Source organism: Chanodichthys erythropterus, chromosome 16 (genome assembly GCF_024489055.1).
Source record: "Chanodichthys erythropterus isolate Z2021 chromosome 16, ASM2448905v1, whole genome shotgun sequence".
Classification (NCBI taxonomy): domain Eukaryota; kingdom Metazoa; phylum Chordata; class Actinopteri; order Cypriniformes; family Xenocyprididae; genus Chanodichthys; species Chanodichthys erythropterus.
In genome coordinates, this window is record NC_090236.1 from 40790646 (window position 1) to 40814126 (window position 23481).

The 23481-nt window shown below is 37.5% G+C and overlaps 1 protein-coding gene across 2 annotated transcripts in view; it reads left to right on the forward strand.

The window, feature by feature from the left end:
- epha4b (eph receptor A4b) overlaps positions 1-23481 on the forward strand; it is a 179418-nt gene that overhangs the window by 106589 nt on the left and 49348 nt on the right. For both annotated transcript variants that reach the window (XR_010891845.1, XM_067361950.1), the window contains exons 9-12: positions 6528-6595; positions 6874-6999; positions 7854-8039; positions 21353-21414. Coding sequence is in view for 1 of the 2 variants with exons in the window: in XM_067361950.1 (XP_067218051.1) it covers positions 6528-6595; positions 6874-6999; positions 7854-8039; positions 21353-21414 (442 nt within the window). In the remaining variant the exon portion in view is untranslated. The remainder of the gene's footprint in view (positions 1-6527; positions 6596-6873; positions 7000-7853; positions 8040-21352; positions 21415-23481) is intronic.

The following is a 23481-nucleotide window of genomic DNA, read 5'->3' on the forward strand; positions in this document are numbered from 1 at the left end:
AAGGTAGAAGAAGGTCAGCGTGGAGGTCAGGCGTATAGCTTACAATAAACATCCATGTTGGTTTAAATAAAAATCAAGTTTTCATTTAATGAACTGACTGATATTTCAAAGGGTTATAACATTGACCAAACAGTCACTGATTACTCTTCAGCGAATGGCTTGATCTAAGGCGGTCTACTTTGTGTTTGTAAAATGAGACAGCGGATGAATTAAACCAGATGAGGTGATCGTAATTCAACACACTGCTGGAGCGCGAGGGTGAGGGCAGCATGGGAATATCTCAACCATTTTTTTCACCTAATTGCAAGTCAGTTAGAAACAGTTGGCAAGGACATGTGGCTAGGGAAGCTTTAATGGAGATGAATGAAATGCCAGGAGGGTAGAGGGAGAACTCTGACCTGTCCTCCTATTTCTGTAGTCTCCATCAGCTCTTCTGAATATCAAGACAACATTTCAACTGAAATATGTCTCATCATGCAGCTTGTTTGTCATTTGGCCAAAGTTTGAATTTTGTCAAAGGTTTCGCAGCCTTTGAACTTCCATTAGATTCACATTTCAATCTGAGACTGTTTGGTTTCAAAGCCTTCCCTTTACATCCATATTTACTCAGTTTAAAGGTATCAAACTTTCTTCAGTGTAAAAAAAAAAACATCCATCCATCGAAAGTTCCCCTTCGTTTGATCACGCCGCTGCCTTTGTCTGGCCGGCGTTCTTGATCCTAAAGAGATTCTGTTTTGGAGAGAGCCGTTTTTCACACCAGGCACCTCGCAGAGATGTGGGAATCAAAAAGTGCCTTAGTCAGCTCGCCGCTCGGGGCCGGGGCTGATGGGAATGGGCTCTACACCTCAAGGGTTCCTGTTACACTGGATCACTTTCTCCCCAAGTCTCATTTCAATAGCTTTAGTATGCTGCAGCCCAACAGAGCGCTCTGAGCAGAAAGCACACTGTCAGCACAATCGTCAGCTCCTGCGCCGACTCGAGCCCTCAAAGAGTGTCAAGACGGAGATGAGGAAGTATAGATGAAGAGAGAGATGAAGGGAACGGAGAAACGATGGTGATGGAAGTTCTAAAAAGTGAAAAGGTCAGAGAAGAGAGAAGAATAACTGAAATGTTGGGCGACAAACATGAGCTGTTTTATTCCTATTAAAGGGGATCTATAATGCCCCTTTCACAAGATGTAATATCAGTCTCTGGTGTCTCCAGAATGTGTCTGTGAAGTTTCAGCTCAAAATCCCCCACAGATCATTTATTATAGCTTGTCAAATTTGCCTCTATTTGGGTGTGAGCAAAAACACGCCGTTTTTGTGTGTGTCCCTTTAAATGCAAATGAGCTGCTTTCCAGAAGAGGGCGGAGCTTTAACAGCTCAACAACAACAAAGCAGGAGAATCTCACGCAGACAAAATGAGGATTGTCAGTAACAGAGAGTTCTGTAAACCGAATCAATCAATTAATTGAAAATGTATTTTAGCAAAAGAGTGGCCGGAAACTTTTTTATGTGTCTCGTGGAAGAAAGAAAGTCATGCCAGTATGGAATGACATTGGGAAGAATAAATGGTGACGGAATTTGCATTTTTAGGTATTTTTAGCTATTCTTTATAGAAGCAATGGTACGGTCTGCAGGACAGAAATCTGGAGGCCGCGAGCTCATGTGACAGCATTTTAGACCGGGAAGGTAAATTGATATGTAAATTGAGTGTGCGACACAGAGAATAAGGAAATATGAACCTGAAATGTGCTAGACCTTCGCATAGAGCGAGAACAGCTTTTTTCCCCTCCTGTCAGCAAAGTACAATAGCCGGCCCAGGCAAACTGAACGTCTCATATCTGTCTCCTCTGAGGGGCAGAATGTTCTGGAGGAAGAGAGCGAGAGTGCATTAGGCAGCACAAAGTGATTTGTCCTCGTGGTGTTCAGGCCGTACTGAGAGCACAGAGGCCTTGCTGAACAAAAGCAAGCAGCGCTTACTCATTTATTGGAGGAACACTGGAAGATTGGAGTCGTTCATCAGGATGATGCTCGCTGCTTTGTTCGTCAAAGAGAGACGTTTTGTCAATACAAGATGCTCTTTTTCTCATTAGATTTCTGAGAGGACTGTCAGCCATACAGACGTACAGTGAGAACAGCTTCATGAGATTTGTGATCCTCAATATCCGCATACACACTCTGTGTAATGGAAATTAATCTATCTGCCTCTCTGTCTATCTATTAGGGGTGTAACGGTACACAGAAGTCACAGTTTGGTGTGTACTTCGGTTTTGGGGTCACATTTCAGTACAATAGGAAAAATGGTCACACTTTAGTTTAGGGTCCAATTCTCACTAACTATTACTATGACAATAAACCCCTTAATTACTGCTTATTAATGGTTAGTAAGGTAGTTGTTACGTTTAGGAATTGGGTATGATTAAGGGATGTAGAATATGGTCATGCAGAATAAGGCATTAATATGTGCTTTATAAATACTAAAAAAAGCCAATATCCTAATATGCATGCTAGTAAACAAATAGTTCATAGTGAGAATTGGACCCTAAACTAAAGTAGAGTGTTGTTGTCATGCCGTCATTTTACGCCGAACTGCTTCACAAACGAGGGTCAATTCAACACAAAAGATGAACATGACGACACATGCTAGTGGATGAGTTGAATCAACTCCACAGCAACTACATCAATTTATCCACTAACCATTCAGAAACGTCTAAAAGTTGTAACTTCTTCCTGAGTCTCTCCATCAGTGTCGACTCCGGTTTGAACAATGTAAGGCTGAACACTTTCCTCATTTTGGCTGCGTGAGATTCTCCTGCTTTGTTGTTGTTGAGCTGTTAAAGCTCCGCCCTCTTCTGGATCAGCAGCTCATTTGCATTTAAAGGGACACACACAAATAGGCGTGTTTTTGCTCACACCCAAATAGGGGCAAATTATAGCTTGTCAAATTTGAGTGTGAGCAAAAATGCCGTTTTTGTGTGTGTCCCTTTAAATGCAAATGAGCTGCTGCTCCCGTCCCCTTTCCAGAAGAGGGCGGAGCTTTAACTCACACCCAAATAGGGGCAAATTTGACAAGCTATAATAAATGATCTGTGGGGTATTTTGAGCTGAAAATGGATGAATCTATCTATCTATCTATCTATCTATCTATCTATCTATCTATCTATCTATCTATCTATCTATCTATCTATCTATCTATCTATCTATCTATCTATCTATCTATCTATCTATCTATCTATCTATCTATCTATCTATCTATCTATCTATCTATCTATCTATCTATCTATCTATCTATCTATCTATCTATCTATCTATCTATCTATCTATCTATCTATCTATCTATCTATCCGTCAATCCATCCATGAACTTTCAAAACACAAGACTCAAACATGACAAACTATAAAATGGCATCTGACAGACGAGCCTGACCCCTTTATTTCAGAAAGTGAGATGTTCGAGCGCTGCAGATGTAACTGTTGTACTTTTAAGCATCTGTAAATGTACGCCGGTATTGGATTATAATCTGCCCCAACAAAACTTTAGAAAAATGAATGCAAAATCACTGTCACAATACGCACACACGCAGTGTTTCAGTGTGTCACTTTCAGACAGCATAGCTGAGTGCTGTCATAATAAACAGCTGTTATATCTGCTGATATTTTCTCATTTGTCAGATTGCATTCATGAAACAAAATAAGAAAGTTACGATCTTAATGAATGGCGTGTTTTCTAGTTTTGATGACCTTTACCAACCCTTCTTGTTTATTTGCCACATGAGTCAGGTTTCCACAGTCACACACTCACACACACACACAGGGGGATCCATCCGTCCAGCCAATTAGTGGCGTTTACATGATGACGAGCTTGTGTTTGATTACGCCAAATAAAATCAGCATCAGACTGAAGTGATGGAGCATGATGAACACTGGCAGTCGGTTCCACTATGTGGTGTACTCACGTGTGTGTGTGTGTGTGTGTGTGTGAGGTGTGCTTGCCAAAGACAGACTCATTCAAACTCTTCTCTGCCACGCAATCGCAGCTTCAGCCTGCCAACTCGCCATGGCTGGGCTCCGGTGACCCTGGCATGGGCGGCCCCTCTCCTCATCATTACTGCCAAATTAAAAGCCAGAAGCCTCCAGCTCATCTGTCTCCCTTCTGCCGACTCTTATCACGAGCTCGGCCGCTCCCTCGCTGTGCCGAACGGAGAGCACGCTTATTACGGAAGCCTTGGAACTCGCCCCAAACCAATTATAATCAAAAGATGATTTTAAAATGTACTAGTCCTTGATTGTAATGAGAGAATTCTACATTTTCTTCTCAGATTAGCTGTCATGAGTGATTCTTACTTTGAGACAAATTACCGAGGGGAGTTTGGGCACAGGAACAGGAGAGAGGAGAACCTGAAGAAAGGAAATGTAATTCCCTCATAGAGTCTCTCATTAAAGCTTAATGCTGTTTGCAAAGGAGCATAAAAGATTAGGCAGTTGCATGTGGGAAGTTGCGGAGGCTGATTCGGTTCAAGAGGATCTTCAGTCATGACCTGCTGTAAGGTGCAATGGAAAAGAAATGGGGTTCTAGACACACTCAGAGGCACGTCAGTTCATTCGGCGTCCATATTGGAAATGCCTCCAACTGCAATTTCCTAGTCATGCAGGTATTGCTCCTAAATAATTGAAAGGTGAAAGATTTATATTGTCTTGAGACACAGCACCAGGGCTGAACAGATATAAATAATGCTATGTTGAATGACTTATTTTATTTGATTTGATTTGATTTGATTTATTTTATTATTTTTTTTTTTTTTCAATTACTGGTACCAGTATTTATTTATTTATTTATTTATTTATTTATTTATTTATTTATTTATTTATTTATTTATTTATTTATTTATTTATTTATCATTCATTCAACTTCATCTTCATGTTGAATGTTTATTTTATGTTTTCATATTTTATTTTATTTTATTTATTTTTTTATTTATTTGAATTACTGGTACCACTTTCTATTAATTAATTATTAGTTCATTCAGCTTCATGTTGAATGTTTATTTTATTTTATTTTATTTTATTTTATTTTATTTGAATTATTATCTATCTATCTATCTATCTATCTATCTATCTATCTATCTATCTATCTATCTATCTATCTATCTATCTATCTATCTATCTAATCTATTTTTAAATGAATTAATTCAACTTCATCTTCATATTGAATGTTTATTTTTTTTATTTTTTTTTATTTGAATTACTGTTACCACTTTCTATTATTTATTTATTTATTTATTTATTTATTTATTTATTTATTTATTTATTTATTTATTTATTTATTTATTTATTTATTTATTTATTTATTTATTTATTTATTTATTTATTTATTTATCTTCATGTTGAATGTTTATGTTATGTTTTTTTTTAAATATATATTATTAATTTCATTACACTTTATTTATTTATTTATATCTCTACTTACTACATCAGTCCTGTAACAACTCGACCACCCAAACCCATCTTTATTTTTATTCTATATTAAATATAACATATAAAGTCTCATATTCAAGCTTCCAACACAGACACCAAGTCAAACATGCTGACGTTGTCTCACGCAAAGATTGTGTAAAAAGGTGAATTTAAAATGTTAAACTGCTATTATTATATAATTCACTAGCATGTTCCTTCAGGAGACACGCTTCAGGGGTATTTTTTTGCATAAACTGTGACTGCAATTAGTTGACAAATGACTGCGAGGGGGTGTGGGGTGGTAGTTTATTGCAGCGATGTTTATAATGTTCCAGGATCTGTTATATGGGGTATTTTGCACTATATTGCAGCAGGCGAAGGCAGGCGGTTTCAGAATCATATCCACAGAGACCCAGAACACCAGTGGGTATTTTTAGACATTCCAACATGCCCTCAGAGACTACTTACAGATGTGCCAGTGTGCTCAACACACACACACACACACATGCAAAGACAAACTTTTATCAGGGCATACACTTATATTAGGCAGCAAGTGAACATTTTGTTCTCAAAGTTGATGTGTTAGAAGCAGGAAAAATGGGCAAGCGTAAGGATTTGAGTGAGTTTTAAAAAGGGCCAAATTGTGATGCTAGACGACTGGATCAGAGCATCTCCAAAACTGCAGCTCTTGTGGGGTGTTCCCGGTCTGCAGTGGTCAGTATCTATCAAAAGTGCTCCAAGGAAGGAACAGTGGTGAACTGCGTTTTCTTTTACATCACGTGGATGGCCGGGTGCGTGTGCGTCTCTTACCTGGGGAACACATGGCAAAATGTTTTTCATTAAAGATTACGAGTGTACATGAATTCAAAATAAGTCTCAATTTTGGTTTCATGGTGACTTTATGGCTGAAAACAGTGATTAATGTCACAGCTGAGTCTAATATATGAAGGAAACTTCAACTCTTTCTGCAGCATGGAAATAATCGTAATCTTTTCCTTGCTCTCATAGAGTCCTGAACAGCAATTTTATGGCTGGTTTATAAAATATACCTTTTTATAGGTGATGTTTTTATCTTTTTTATGCATTTCAGACATTGTGGCTACATCAAGGCGAAGCAAGATCCAGATGAAGAAAAAATGCAGTTTCAGAACGGGAGAGGTACGGTGGCCAAAATAGCTCACACACAAAACACTCATACATAATGGATTGTCAAAACAAATGGTTGTTTTTAGAGGTAACATAAATGTAAAAGGACTCTTTTCCAGCCTCAGCTGAGAGAGTGGGGTATAAATCAAAAACTCCAGTGCTCAACCTCACCGTGGAGTTTATCTTTTCCAGCTTTTTTAGTAGACTCTTTAGTTTTATGGTCCAGTCATGTCTTGGCATTCATTTGGACTGTGTGAACATCATATGTGATCTTTTTCTTCTCATTGCAGTGAAACTGCCTGGAAGCAGGACATACATTCACCCCCACACTTACGAGGACCCAAATCAAGCCGTCCGAGATTTTGCCAAGGAAATCGATGCCTCCACTATACGGATAGAGAGAGTTATAGGCGCAGGTGAGAGTCTTACTCGTCTGTAGACCAAATTCAACTTTGTATCACAAATATACATTATACAAATCATGTCAGTTTAGCTACATAAATACTGGGGTTTGTTCAATTCATAAAACCTTTTTTCTCAATGCTTTCAGGGCGTAAGTGCAGTTGTTTGCTAATGTATGTCAAAGAAAAGAGATTTGTATTTGAAGCCTCATTATAGAGCGTCTGCCGACTTTAATCCGCGCACACAAAGCTGTTGTTTGAAATACTTATACCGCATATCTCTGCTTCTGAACTTGGCTTTGAAATCTCATTTTCCTCAGTATACGCTCTCTGTGAGTGAGTGTCTGAGTCTCTATTTTCAGATGTGTTTTTGTCCATTATCCTGCTTCTCATTTCCTCTTTCTCTTCATCTGGCTGCAATAGTGTGCAATAGAGTTCTTTAGGGCTTTAGGAGATCTGAATTAAATGATAGCATTGATAAATGTTGTTAGATTCTTTGTGTGAGAAGAGGACAGACGTTTAACCCTGACATGTTTGGATGAGATGTTGTGTCAATTCAACACTTCTGACATTCTGACTAGATAGATAGATAGATAGATAGATAGATAGATAGATAGATAGATAGATAGATAGATAGATAGATAGATAGATAGATAGATAGATAGATAGATAGATAGATAGATAGATAGATAGATAGATAGATAGATAGATAGATAGATAGATAGATAGATAGATAGATAGATAGATAGATAGATAGGTTGGTTGGTTGGTTGGTTGGTTGGTTGGTTGGTTGGTTGGTTGGTAGGTTGGTTGGTTGGTTGGTAATCCCACCATAATGATGCTGATGGTAGACGGTTGTCGCTCCTCAGGTGAGTTCGGTGAGGTCTGCAGTGGCCGTCTGAAGCTCCCCAGCAAGAGAGAAATCTACGTGGCCATCAAAAGTCTGAAGGCGGGATACTCTGAGAAGCAGAGGCGGGACTTCCTGAGCGAGGCCAGCATCATGGGTCAGTTCGACCACCCCAACATCATCCGACTGGAGGGAGTCGTCACCAGATGTAAGTGTACCTTTGTGTTCACCTTCACCCGAAGGCTTTTAAAATGACAGATTGAAATGTTTAAGTAAACATGCACTGCATCGTAAACACTGAGGGGAAAAATAAGGGCTTTCAGAAATAGTTGCACACTCGAGTTCTTTTCTCTGCGTGCTTGAATAGCACAAGTGTGACAAAATATGATTATTGTGACTACACCAACAACCTTTTCTGCCACAGCGGTCACCACGTGTTTTCATGGCGTTGTGATTAAGAGCCAGATGGAGTTGTGCTGTACTCACTGAGCTCCACTGTTCCACCTGAACGGGTCTGTTGAGTTGAATCTGAACACACTAGAGGATTGGAAGACAAAGACTCGCTACAGCAGAGCAAGACTACACTCTAAAAAATCTGGGTTAAGAACAACCCAAGTTTGGTTGAAAATGGATAAACCTAGTGATTGGGTTGTTTTAACCCAGCGGATGGGTTAAATGTTTGCCCACCGTGCTGGGCAGTTTTATTTAACCTAACTAAAATGAACCCAAAAGAGGTTGGAAATTAAAAATCAGACACATAATTACTAGAGGCAACAATACGAATCAAAAGGGGAACATTTATTAATAAGCAATTTAATAAATGTGTATTGTTTAATTATTATTCATTAAACTTATTAATAAATGTTCATGTATTAAGCATAATAATAAATGATAATTTCCAATATACTTTGGGTTAATTTTAAATATGCAATATAGTAATTTTGAACAATAGTTGGGTTAAATAAAACTGCCCAGCAGGTTGGGAAAACATTTAGCCCAACCGCTGGGTTAAAAACAATCCATTCGCAGGGTTAAATCAACCCATTTGCTGGATTAAAACAACCCAATCGCTGGATTAAAACAACCCAATCGCTGGGTTAAAACAACCCAATCGCTGGATTAAAACAACCCAATCGCTGGGTTAAAACAACCCAATCGCTGGATTAAAACAACCCAATCGCTGGGTTAAAAACAACCCAATCGCTGGATTAAAACAACCCAATCGCTGGGTTAAAACAACCCAATCTCTGGGTTAAAACAACCCAATCGCTGGATTAAAACAACCCAATCGCTGGGTTAAAACAACCCAATCGCTGGATTAAAACAACCCAATCGCTGGGTTAAATCAACCCAATCGCTGGGTTAAAACAACCCAATCGCTGGATTAAAACAACCCAATCGCTGGATTAAAACAACCCAATCGCTGGGTTAAAACAACCCAATCTCTGGGTTAAAACAACCCAATCGCTGGATTAAAACAACCCAATCGCTGGGTTAAAACAACCCAATCGCTGGATTAAAACAACCCAATCGCTGGGTTAAAACAACCCAATCTCTGGGTTAAAACAACCCAATCGCTGGGTTAAAACAGCCCAATCGCTGGGTTAAAACAATCTTTTCGCTGGATTAAAACAGCCCAATCACTGGGTTAAAGCAACCCAATCGCTGGGTTAAAACAACCCAATCGCTGGATTAAAACAACCCAATCGCTGGGTTAAAAAAACCCAATCTCTGGGTTAAAACAACCCAATCGCTGGGTTAAAACAGCCCAATCGCTGGGTTAAAACAATTTTTTCGCTGGATTAAAACAGCCCAATCACTGGGTTAAAGCAACCTAATTGCTGGATTAAAACAGCCCAATCACTGGGTTAAAGCAACCTAATTGCTGGGTTAAAACAGCCCAATCTTTTCGCTGGATTAAAACAACCCAATTGCTTGGTTAAAACAACCCAATCACTGGGTTAAAACAGCCCAATCGCTGGGTTAAAGCAACCTAATTGCTAGGTTAAAACAGCCCAATCGCTAGGTTAAAACAATCTTTTCGCTGGATTAAAATAACCCAATCGCTGGGTTAAAACAGTCTTTTCGCTGGATTAAAACTACCCAATCACTGGGTTAAAACAACTCAATCGCTGGGTTAAAACAGTCCAATTGCTGGGTTAAAACAATCTTTTCGCTGGATTAAAACAACCCAATCGCTGGGTTAAAACAACCCAATTGCTGGATTAAAACAATCTATTCACTGGGTTAAAATAGTCTAATCACAGGGTTAAACCAATCTTTTTGCTGGGTTAAAACAACGCAATCACTGGGTTTGCCCATTTTCAACCCAACTTGGGTTGTTTTAACCCAACATTTTTGAGAGTATTCTCAGTTAAAGCATGACTAAACCTTCTAGCTTTTAACTGTTTACTGTGCTTTTCATTAGGGAATGTTTGGCTCCTTGGAAACTTTTCATTAATGATTTGCAAAACCTTTTAATATTACGTTAAAGTAATCCTAAGTATTAAACATCTTTTCAGATTGGCACAATGTTTGTCCAAGGAAATTATGTTATGTGTTGAGAAGAGGTCTGCTTTTACTTTGCAACTGGATTTACAATTTCCACCTGGTAGATAATAAAACATTAACCTTTACAACCTTATACAACCAAAGTGAAATGTTTAGAGAATTTTAGGTCATAAAATTGTTATCTAGGAACTTAATGTGAGGCTACTTTCTTCTTGCACAGAATATTCTTTGTGTTTTTTTTTTTTTCTTCCTTTTATCGCTCGTTTCTCCAATCTTTGTCTGCCGTTTTGCACGTATATGTTTGTGGCCTATTGCCGTTGTCTAAATTGGATCTTAATGGCAGACAGAGATAGACTTACACTGCGTTATGTGTGTTGGAAAGCTTTAAGAGTCTCATTATCTCATCAGTAATGGGGGAGAGCTTATCGAAGAACTTCAGCTTTCACCAGATGCCAAACAAAAACCCTTTCTTTCAAGTGTCATTATGACTGAACCGACGTCTGCGGCTCTGCACACTACCTATAGAGCACAACAATGACAGTATGCATATTTATGACTGCATGAATATTAATAATTTAAATAGTTAATTGGATGTGTTTTAAGTGTCATAAATATTCAGCAGCGCACATATGAACAGCGAAGTCTCGACATTTCTTATTCATTTTTCGCTCTGTTCTCTCTAATGCGGAATGCAAATTCTGACCTTTTGTTAGCATTGGTTTGTGCAGTTTACAGAACTATTTTCTCCGTAAATCGAGTTTGCTTTTCATTTTGAAAAGGCAGACGCTGCCTAATTGCCTGTCTTCCAGTTATAAGTGGTGTATTTATGTTCTGAGCAAATATCAGGGGCTCAGGGTTAAAGCTCAGTTCAGGATCTCTCGGAGCACGCGGACTATTTGGAAGAACAAAGTAGCGGTTTAAGTGAGAGTGATGCATTCAACGTTGGGCTGCACTTTGACCTCTGTCTTCATGGAATAGACCGGTCTTCTGTTGGAATCTAAAAAAAGCCTGCTTTTGACGGGGTAAAAGAGAGTTTAGAGGAAGATGAAGAGGGAAAATATGAGACATTCTTAGAAACAAGCATGAGGGGTTATAAATATACAACACTTATATGTTTCCTAGTTTTAGAATCTGCGAGATGTTTGTCACTTTTTTTTTTTTTTTTTTGGTGGTGGGGGGGGGTGTCCTTGCTACAGTGTAAATACAGTGCAAGTATTATTAATTAACAACACGTATTTACTATAGGGTTAGGGTTAGTTGCATGTAATTATGCATAATTTACTGTTGTGCTAACCCTATCCCTACTCTTAAACATAACCCTTTCCACAACCTATTAGAGGAAAATAATGTGGCAATTAATAAATTGCAAAATAATTGCATTAAACTTGGCTGAGAAATGATCATTTAAAGTCATTATTGTGTTAAATGAGAAAAGTGTCAAATAGAGATTACAAAAAATAGCTTTAGAAAAAAAATATATATTTTATTTGATTCAACAGAAATTATTACACATAAACTTTTAGGCTTCAACAGCCTATTTTTGGGTGAACTATACCTTTAATTTTTTTTTTTTTTTTTTTTTTTTTTATGAAACAATACCCTAAATAAGAAACTAAAAGTGCCAGTAGGTGGCGGTAAATGTCTGAATGAGCAAGTCATTGATTCATTCATTCATCCGATTCGTTCAAACAGCTGATTCATTCAGAAATTAAATAAATGGCTCTTTTTTGTCATTGAATCATTGATTGATTCACCCAAAACATGGATTCATTCAGAAACACTGCAGTGTGTTTCTCAGAGATGCACAACAGTTTTGCTCTGGCTATATAGTAGGTAATGTTTTCGTTGGTAAAATTGAGCAAAAGCAGACAATAGTGTGTCTAAAATAACACAATATTAACTTCTTATTTATTGAACTGTTGTATAAAATCAATATCACATTTGCACTTGTGTTACTTGGGACAAAAACAGCACTCGTGTGATATCGCGCTCGTTACTTGTGTGATATTGCTTAACTATATCATGATATAAATATGAGACAAAACTCATGCAGGGGCCCTTTTATCTTGAATTTAGGGTTAATAACTGCATTCTGTAGGCTTGCTCTGCTTCATGTTTTTCACCAATCAACTGTAAGAAATGTCAGATGCACTGCGTAGGTCTGTGGCGGGGCAGGTGAGTTAAATGCATTAACAATTTTAACACATTATTTTATTCCCATTACTAATTAGTTAAATTAACACATTAAATCGACAGCCCTAATATATTAAAAAATCATTCTTATGCATTTATGTTTAAGATTTTATAAGATTTTTCATATGTATTAACTATCTTACAGATTCTGTAAGGGTAAACTGATAGTCATGTCACTGTCCATATGGCCTCACATTCTCTGGCCTCGGGGTTGGTGAATAGTTGCACGTATGACAGCGAGGAGAGGCAATTTCACAGATCACTGCTCAGCAGGTCAGTGGCTGCAGGGCCGAGGAGAGGGCGAGGGAACAGCAGGGACAACTCGCTAACCTTTAACTCCTAACTGTTATTCAAAACATCCATTTCTAACAGCTCAAAAAAAAAAAAAAAAACTCCAGAATCCTTAAAAAAGCTGAAATATGCAGGGTAGTGTGTCTCAATATATCACTGCATGATCATTGATACGCTGCTTCACTAATGCTGTCTGATTCATAAATGACTCATTATTTAAATCCATGTCCATGAATGAAATATCACAGGGAAAAATGATGCTCTGCTCACATGCTCTGATAATAACAGCTTTGTAGGACAGATTTAAAAATAAATATGTTGTATAGAAGTGAAAAATGTATATTATTAATATATCTTCTGGCTAATTTTAGTGTTAATTTCAACAAAAGTGTGGTTATTTTATTTTATTGACTTGTATTTTTTTAATTCAAAAGTCTAATATTAACACAATTATACAAAGCATTTTAGGTTTTCATCCAAGTGCATCCAGAATGTTCGGTTTCGGCCCAGAATTTTCATTTCGCTACATCCCTAATTATTTATTATGGTTTAGTACTTCTCAGTAATGTAGAACGATGTTAACAATGTTACAGCCCTGAAACTGAGGCCATTTTCCAAAATGATTCTGTCCTCCCAATGTTCTCTTTCAGGGCTCATTTTACTAATATACACAAAGAACCTTTTTCAGATGTAGTTTTTATTGTGTGTGTGTGTGTGTGTGTGTGTGTGTTTTTTTCTTTCTGATTGTGGTCTCATATCAACAAATCCAAAACAGAGGCCCAATCAGCAACGCTTCATCAGAATAATGTCCCGAACCCTCCCTCTCGCTCTGATTGCCTCCATTGTTATGTAGATGGTGGGTATTGGTGCGACTGAAAGAAATCTTTGGAAATAGCCCTTTTAATTGCTATCTCGTCATTTGTCAGAAAAGTTATGATCTTTCCGTATCTCTCATTTCCTCCTTTATGTGCCAACAATCGCCTAATCTGGAAGCATTCAATTTGGAGGAGGCTATCATCTCCTCTCATCGCGCTCTTTCCACCGCAAAGGATTTTCCTCCTAACGAAGTGGCTGCTATTTCGAGAAAGCATTCATTAAAACCGCCGCTCCTTTGTTTAGAGGACAATGAAAGTTTAAAGTCTCGCGGAGACTCTTGTGTTAAATTACGTAGATTAAGGGCTGCGATGTACCGCCGGGTCTGTTCTTGCCAACAACTCAGTGCTAAGTACATCATGTGTCATTTAGTTAAAACACCATTTGGAAAATCAATAAGACTGTAAAGTTGAAGTACAGCGGCTTTTGTTCTTTTGTTCATAATCGTAGCGGGAGGACACAAAGTGGGCCGTCGGGGCATCAACCTGCTCAATATGTCTTTAATCCTATAAGTCAGTACCTTGAATATCACAGCCAGGAATATATGGAGATACGAGCTGTGCTGTTCCCACAGTAACCGCCGTCGAAATGAAGCCGCTTTAATGGGGGTGTAAAATCAATACTCTATTTGCAATAGGGGTTCTCGCTCTATGGGTGCGCCGACATTGAGAATCTGAGCTTGTTAAGGGGTGTCACTGCTGGGGTCCTGATGGGATCTCGTGCGTGCCGTTCTACTCACAAACATATGTTTATACACGTGCGCCTCCCTCCCCGTACGCAATTACACAGTCCGCCTCGTATCCGATGTCACGAAGCGTTTTTTTCATCACCTGCAACAAAGGTCTGTTTCCGTTAATGATTATCCCACAGTACCGGTTAGAGCTAAATCACAGGGGCATTGCATTACACAGATGAGGTGTTATGCGATATTGATTACTCGAGTTTGTTGCAGGTATTCATTTTTTTTTACCGAACCTGCAATACAAACATGTAGGTCAGCGGGACTCCGCTGGGAATAGATTTATCCGGCAATTTTCCCCGGTAAGTATGTATAGAGTTCAAGAGATTCTGTGCAAAATGCCTCTGACAGCAGCGTGCTGTGACATCTTTATCTAAGTGGATATGGTTTTTAAATCTCTGTCCTAGATATCACAACACATGTAGACCTGGATCCATGCTGCTACTTTCACCAGAGACAATGACAGCTTAATCTTTATTTCTGCCCTTTAAAAGTCACATTTTACATTTATTCATTTATCAAACACTTTTGTCCAAGATTACAGCAATGCAACAACATAAGCGATGTTGCTTAATCAGATATGGTTGGGAAAATTGTTAAATTGTAAATTATTGTTATTAGTATTAAAAACTGTTGTGATGCTTAATATTTTTGTGGAGATGATGGGGTTTTTTAGGCTTCTTGTGGAGTTCAAAATAACAGCATTTATTTGAAATAGAATTTTTGTAACAATGTACACAACCCAAGTTAGGTTAAATATGGACAAACCCAGTGATTGGGTTAAATGTTTGCCCAAGCAATACAGTAATTTTTAACATTTAACCCAACCACTGGGTTAAAACAACCCAATCGTTGGGTTTGTCCATTTTTAACCCAAATTGGGTTGTTTTTAACCCAGCATTTTTTTTGTGTAAAAGTACACTTTTGATCAATTTAACGTGTCTTTGCTTATTTGTGGAGTGAAATAAGTATAAAAAGAATATAAACCTTTCCATGACTTCTTTTATTTCTCAGAGTTTGTTTTTAACCCATAATACACTAAAAAATGCTGGGTTAAAAACAACCCTAGTTGGGTTGACAATGGAAAAACCCAACGATTGGGTTAAATGTTTGCCCAACCTGCTGGGTAGTTTTATTTAACCCAACTATTGTTTAAAAATGACTATATGTCTGGCTTAAAATGAACCCAAAATAGGTTGGAAATTAAAAATCAGACACATAATTACTAGACGCAACAATAATAATCAAAAGGTGAACATTTATTAATACGCAATTTAATTAATGTTTATTGTTTAATTATTTTTCCTTAAACTTATTAATACAATTTAATTTCCAACATACTTTGGCTTCATTTTAAGTAGCAATACAGTAATTTTTAAACAATAATTGAGTTAAATAAACTACCCGTGTTGGGCAAACATTTAACCAAACTGCTGGGTTAAAACAACCCAATTGCTGGGCTTGTCAATTTTTAACCCAAAAATATTTAGAGTGTAAGTCTTTACTGTCACTTTTGATCATTTTAATGTGTCTTTGCTTATTTGTGGAGTGAATATTAAGTATGGTATAGTGAAATATAAAGTATCTATAAAGTATAAAAAGAATATAAATATTTTCATAGCTTCTTTTATATCTCAAAGTTTGTTTTTAACTCACAGTAGCATCATATGATCACTGTAAGACAAATAAAATCCATAGAAAATTACTTAATTCTAAAACACAACAGAAAATAATGCAATGCATAACTCAAAATATGGGGAAAACACTTACGTCAATACAGAACTGTATTAACACAGAGCATTGTCTTCTGAAGAATAATTCGTAAACCTGCCTTAACTGTATTTAGTGTCACCCTCAGGGTTTTCTGATCTTCACAGTATGTAAATCTATAACCTAACCCTGTGTTGAAGCTCTGTACCTCAGGCCACACTTAGTGACATCAACCACTAATTCATTCCCGCACACACAGAGTTCATTGTAAACTGCTGCTATTCCAGCCGCGCAGGGTTCACGAGGGGTTAAACATATTCGTCTCTTTGTAGAAACGAAGTAGAAAGAGAAGAACAGGTCTTGAGGGTGAAATCACAGAGATATGCCTGCCCTCTGTTCACAAGACATGTGATGCTATTGCAGGAAGCCCTCAATGAGCTCTATTGTGCGCTCTTGAGATCGCGGGCACACCGTCTGCACCGGATGCTAGTGGTTGTGCCGTAACCTTTTTGTAGCTCATCAGGAAAATATGCCACATCAGATGTCCAGATGATCGCTTGATAACACATGAATTAGAGGGGAAATTAAAAAAAAAAAAAAAATCCCCTCAAGGTTGCCAGAGATTAATGTCAAGAGCCAATCTTTCAGAGCTGTTTTCCGAAGAGCTCATAATAAGCGGTTTTATTAGTTAAACGCCTGCTGTAATCATGCCTGACGGTTGTTTTAACACCACATACAAAATCAACACTAGATGACCTTTCAAAAAGATTTACCAGAGCTGTTTTATCACCATAGATTTAGGACAGCGTTTAGTATGAAATTAATTTTCCATCTTTTGAAACCAATTCTGATTTGGAGGACACCCACATTTGAGATTTAATATTTGTTAAAGGGGTCCTTGATCATGATTTGACTGTTTTAACCTTAGTTAGTGTGTAATGTTGCCGTTTGATCATTAACAACATCTGCAAAGTTACGACACTCAAAGTTCAATGCAAAGAGAGAATTTTCTTTTACAGAAATCACTTTTTATGGACTACAACGAGCTTCTTCTTGGGTTTGTGACATCACAAACCCTAACATTTACATAAACCCCGCCCCCGAGAACACTCAACAAAGGGGGCGGGGCCATGTTGGGCTGCTTTAGAGAAGAGGAAGAGTTGTTGTAGAAGAGTGTTGTTGTCATGCCGTCATCTGCTTCACAAATGAGGGTCAATTCAACACAAAAGATGAACATGACGACACATGCTAGTGGATGAGTTGATCAACTCCACAGCAACTACATAAATTCTGGAAAGGGGGCGGGAGCAGCAGCTCATTTGCATTTAAAGGGACACACATAAAAATGGCGTGTTTTTGTTCACACCCAAATAGGGGCAAATTTAACAAGCTATAATAAATGATCTGTGGGGGATTGTAATCTGAAACTTCACAAACACATTCTGGAGACACCAGAGACTTATATTACATCTTGTAAAAGGGGCATTATAGGTCCCCTTTAAAGGCATGTACGTGATCCTGTTAAAGCCTCACATCTGCCCTCACAGTGTTAACTGCAAGTCCAGCATGCGTTTTCCCTCTCTGAGCTTGGCTGTAGGCTGTTCCACTGAGGTCAGGGCCCCGGGAGGCTGCCGTAAGCTCCTCTGATCGGATCCACTGCCTCGGCCACCCGCTCTTTCAGGATCAATGCCAGTTGCCGCTTCAACTGTCTCTCTGATAAAGCGGTCCCACACACACAGAGTGACATCAGATTGCCACCCGTTGCCGTGCCATTCCCAGAACACAGTGTTCCGCGGTCCGTTCCCTCGCTTTCTCTTTCTGCGTCTGACAGCTACATTAGTCTGCCTCTGTAAAGTAAAAGGAATTGCATTTTTTCCCCCCCCTTTTTTTCGGATGAGACATGGGGGGTTAGGTTTGGGGGTGTCGAGGAAGGCATTTATCTCAGTGAGATAGTGATTTAATTTTAGGTGATGTATAACCAGCCAGTTGCCGTGGTGATGCTCGGAGGGGGGTGATCAAACCTGTTTTTCACAAACTCATAGAGGCACATATATATATGACTAGAGCACATATCTCAGTATTCCAGAGTGGAGATGTCTGGAATACAAGTCATTTATCAGCACTGACACGGCTGGTGTTTACACGTCCCTGAGAGAGACAGGAACAACAGCCCACAACTGATACACTGACACACATTCTGTGTACTCATAGCTTTTTGGAGTATTAACCAAGGATTTGTTTACTACAGCCATTTTGCATCAGTGTTGTTATTGTTAACTTGAACTAAATAAACTAGTTTTCAATAATTGAGATCAAGCTGAAATAAAATATAATAACTAGGGCCGATTATAGTTTTTAGTCTAATTAATTGCATGATGTGGCGATTAATCAAATTAATCGTGAATTAATTGCACATCAAACTTGGCTGAGAAATTACCCCCCAGAGATCATTTAAAGTCATTATTGTGTTAAACGAGAAAAGCATTAAATATACTTTATAAAAAGTAGCTTTAGAAAGAAATATTATATTTGATTCAACATAGAATTTATTAAACATTCTTTAAGACTTGATGAGGGTGAGTAAATGATGACAGAATTTTCATTTTTGGGTAAACTATACCTTTTATGTTTTTTATCAATATGGAAATAGTGCCGAGTTCACACTGTTTGATTTTAGGCCCGATTTTCACTCACCAACTAATTTTGCAAAGTCAGAGTCAAATCGATGCTCGTTCACGCGAGTGCCAATCAATAAAACGATCTGAGAAATCGATCATCTGACAACTCTGACGACTTTGAAAATCACGCTGTGTGAACTCGCCATAAATGAGCGAGTCATTGAGTCATTCATTCATTCGATTCATTCAAATGGCCGATTCATTCAGGAATGAAGTAAATGACTCTCTTTATGAATGGACCATTGAATCATTGGTTCACCTGATTCATTCATTCAAAAGGCAAATTCATTCAGAAAGGAAAGATTTGAAAAAAGATAAAACAAAATAAGGCTTGTACTCTCTCTGGGTACCTTGTTTCACATTTTAACATTAAAATTGTGTTTAAAACCATCAAAACACGCAGTTTGATGTTATTCTATGTGAACAGTTGTTGTGCAGATGTATGTTATCAACGATTTATTTACTTATTTATTTTTAAATGTAGGACATTTAATGCATTTTATTTGTCAATAGTGATTGAATGTTAACACTTGTATCTCATCTGGGTGCTATCATGATAACCTGTTTCCTGCTGTCTGAAGAACTGGATGTTCACGTAGCATTCAGTGTCTGTATATGTACCTACAGTATAAGCCTCCTCTTTGGAGACCTACTTATGCTTGGCGTAGGTTCATACACAGCACTGATATGCCCCTTTAACAAGGGCAAGCATGGTGTACACCTCCAGAATCATACGCGCCAGCTAATCAACAGGCACATTTGACACGGTCATCTTACCACAGCTGTCAAGTTTTGATTCGTTCCATCAAATCTGTACATGAACATTTCTGTCAAATCCTACAAGTGACGCTAAACTGCTGAACTCTCAGTGACCTGTGAGTGATGTATATAGGTCAGAGGATTGAGAGGAATATGACAGAGCTTCTTAACCGAGACTCAACAAGGCACTGGAACATTTTTCTGTTTATTTCACTCTGTCGCTTTATTTCAGATATCGGCTTGCATATGATGCCCTGAGGTAGATTGGTGGCAGCAGTAGTATAATTTATGCCAATTAGTGGGAGTGTATTTGTAAGACTATAAATCTCTTCCAAAACTAGTTTGCTGCATTGTTGCCTAATATCTACAGAAGCAGCTCCCTTGTGAGTGGCCATTCATGCTCAAAACAGCTTAATGGAATTGAACAGAAGATGCGTTTGTCATTTGAATATCCTAGTCTGTATGTGAATTTGCTTATCACACCCACAGATTCATCTGATTGGTTGGCATAATTTTACTCATTCCCATAGATTTTGTGCCTCTCAGTACTAAATTGAGTCCTTTTAAGATGCTTATTGCGCTTAAACGGTCAAATACACACAAAATAATGTCAAAATGCCGGTCTTGGTGAGTATTCATGTAAACACAGTCAGTTATGTTTGAAGTGAACGTAAACAGTTGAGAAAGAAAATGCATGTGTAACAGTATAATGGATCTTAAAGTGACAGCAGCCTAATAAACCTGCTGACAAATTATGAGAAAATATTAAAAATATCTATATGGCAGTTTTCCCAATGGTATCAATGTCAAAATTATAGCCGGTGAAAATGCTAAACCACTAGCCACAGTGTCTGGTGAGTAAAATTTTAATCCATAAACCAAACCAATCAGCTATGTGTGTTAGAAAGAATGGAGAGAGAACATTGTGCTTGCTACATTTTTCATCTTCAAACCAAACTTGGGTCTTCAGATGACAACGTTTAAATCCCATCTGGCTAGAACGCTTCCCATAATGTTTATGCATTAGGTCAGTAGACGGAGAGTAGACGGTCTTTAGTGGCTGTTTGAACACATTCGACCACATGAGCGTCTACACTATGAAAGCAATCCGGTCGAATGTGTTTTCAACTACCTCTGGAAGTGGTCGAAAGTGGACAAGCTCAAAACAGCTCATTAGGCAACAAATTTATGAACTTACACATGTATAATGTTATGATCACAATGTCACACTTGGTTGTTTCTCAGGTCAATTAGTATATTAATACTTGGTCCAACTTGGTCATGGTTTTAGTAAGAGGGCGTTTGTGATGTGAACAAACGTTGAGCTCTTTTAAGAGATCTTCCTTTCGCTACCTGCCATCCATTACTGCTCATGCCCACCACAACAGGTGCAGTGCCCTCCCATCGGCTCTCGTTGACTGTCCTGCCCGCCCATCATGGCAACAAAGCTCTCTAATTGGTTCTCCGTGGATTAGCCGGGGTTAATTAACTGATATCTTTGATGGTAGAAGGCTGTGATGAAGGTCTGTCATGCTGAATAATGGGCTGAGAGTGTGGCCAGGGTTTAGCCTCCTCTCTTCTCTCCTTCGTTCCTGTGTTTCAGCATCTCAGCTATAAAGGATTAATGACACCATTACCATGATTTATTTCTGTGTGGATTTGTGTAGAATCATCAATCTGTTAGGACATTTTATGTTTTTTTTCCTTCCATCTAGGCTGATGGTAAATCTTGTATTTTTGTCTTTTTTTCTTTCTTTATGTCTACAGGCAAGCCCGTGATGATTATTACAGAGTACATGGAGAATGGATCGTTGGATACTTTCCTGAAGGTGAGGAAGGCAAAACGCCAGTGGCACAAATCCACACCGATGTTCACATGCCATTTAAGATGCTGCCTTACATTTAATTACCTACAGCCAATAACCGAGCATCGCTCAAGGGTATAAGCCATGGATACCTCCCTGAAAGTCTATTACTGGAGGGAAATTAAGCATGGAAAGGATGCCTGGATGAGGCAGCACAGATTCAGTTGCGTACTGTCCATTAGGGCTCTCGCATCCTTCTGTTGTTCAGTGAACGTTCCAAGGTCATTATAGTTTGACTTCTTAAAATTTGCAATACTATCTGAAAATTCTGTTTTGTTTTTGTTAGTTTCAGGATTGTTTGTTTCAGTTTAGTTTTCATTTCATTTCATTTTTGCATGGTGTCATTCACATTTTTCAGAGCAGTGGTTGAATTAAACTGCATCACGCATTATACTGTCATCTATAGTTAACCTACTATTTATTTTTGATGTTTTATTTCAGTTTATTTTTCATTGAAAGTTTAGTTTATTTATTTGCATTGATTATTTGTATTATTATTAATACATTAATATATTTAATTATTTTGCCTTTGGGTTACGCTTTATTTTGAAAGTCCTCTTTAGACATTATACACTCTAAAAATGCTGGGATGTTTCGACACGTGTTTGGGTCAAATATGGACAAACCCATCCACTCGTTTAAAAATTTATTTTCAAAATTTAAATCAACAATTAAACCTAACCCTGGCCCATATTTGACCAAAACATGGGTCGAAACAACCCAGCATTTTTGAGTGTACTAACTATAAGTATGACAACTAACTCTCCATAATTTGCAACTACATGACAACTAATACTCATTAATTTAAAACTACATAACTAACTCATTCATTTGCAACTACATGACAACTCTCATTAATTTGCAACTACACGACAAATCTCGTTAATTTGCAACTACATGACAACTCTCAATGAATTAATTGACATGTAGTTGCAAATTAATGAGTCAGTTGACATGTAGTTGCAAATTAATGAGATTTGTTGTGTAGTTGCAAATTAATTAGTTGACATATAGTTGCAAATTAATGAATTAATTGACATGTAGTTGCAAATTAATGAGTTATTTATCATGTAGTTGCAAATTATTAATTTGCAACTACATGTCAACTAACTAATTAATTTGCAACTACATGACAAATCTCATTAATTTACAACTACATGTCAACTCTCAATAATTTGCAACTACATGACAAATAACTAATTAATTTGCAACTACATGACAAATCTCATTAATTCACAACTACATGTCATCTAACTCATTAATTTGCAACTACATGTCAATTAATTCATTCATTTGCAACTACATGTCAACTAACTAATTAATTTGCAACTACATGACAAATCTCAATAATTTGCAACTACATGTCAACTAACTCATTAATTTGCAACTACATGACAAATCTCATTAACTTGCAACTACATGTCAATTAATTCATTAATTTGCAACTACATGTCAAATAACTAATTAATTTGCAACTACATGACAAATCTCATTAAATTGCAACTACATGTCAACTAACTAATTAATTTTTAACTACATGACAAATCTCATTAAATTGCAACTACATGTCAACTAACTAATTAATTTGCAACCACATGACAAATCTCATTAATTTACAACTACATGTCAACTCTCAATAATTTGCAACTACATGACAAATCTCATTAAATTGCAACTACATGTCAACTAACTAATTAATTTGCAACTACATGACAAATCTCATTAATTTACAACTACATGTCAACTCTCAATAATTTGCAACTACATGTCAATGAATTCATTAATTTGCAACTACATGACAAATAACTCATTATTTTGCAACTACATGACAAATCTCATTAAATTGCAACTACATGTCAACTAACTAATTAATTTGCAACTACATGACAAATCTCATTAATTTACAACTACATGTCAACTCTCAATAATTTGCAACTACATGTCAATGAATTCATTAATTTGCAACTACATGTCAAATAACTAATTAATTTGCAACTACATGACAAATCTCATTAAATTGCAACTACATGT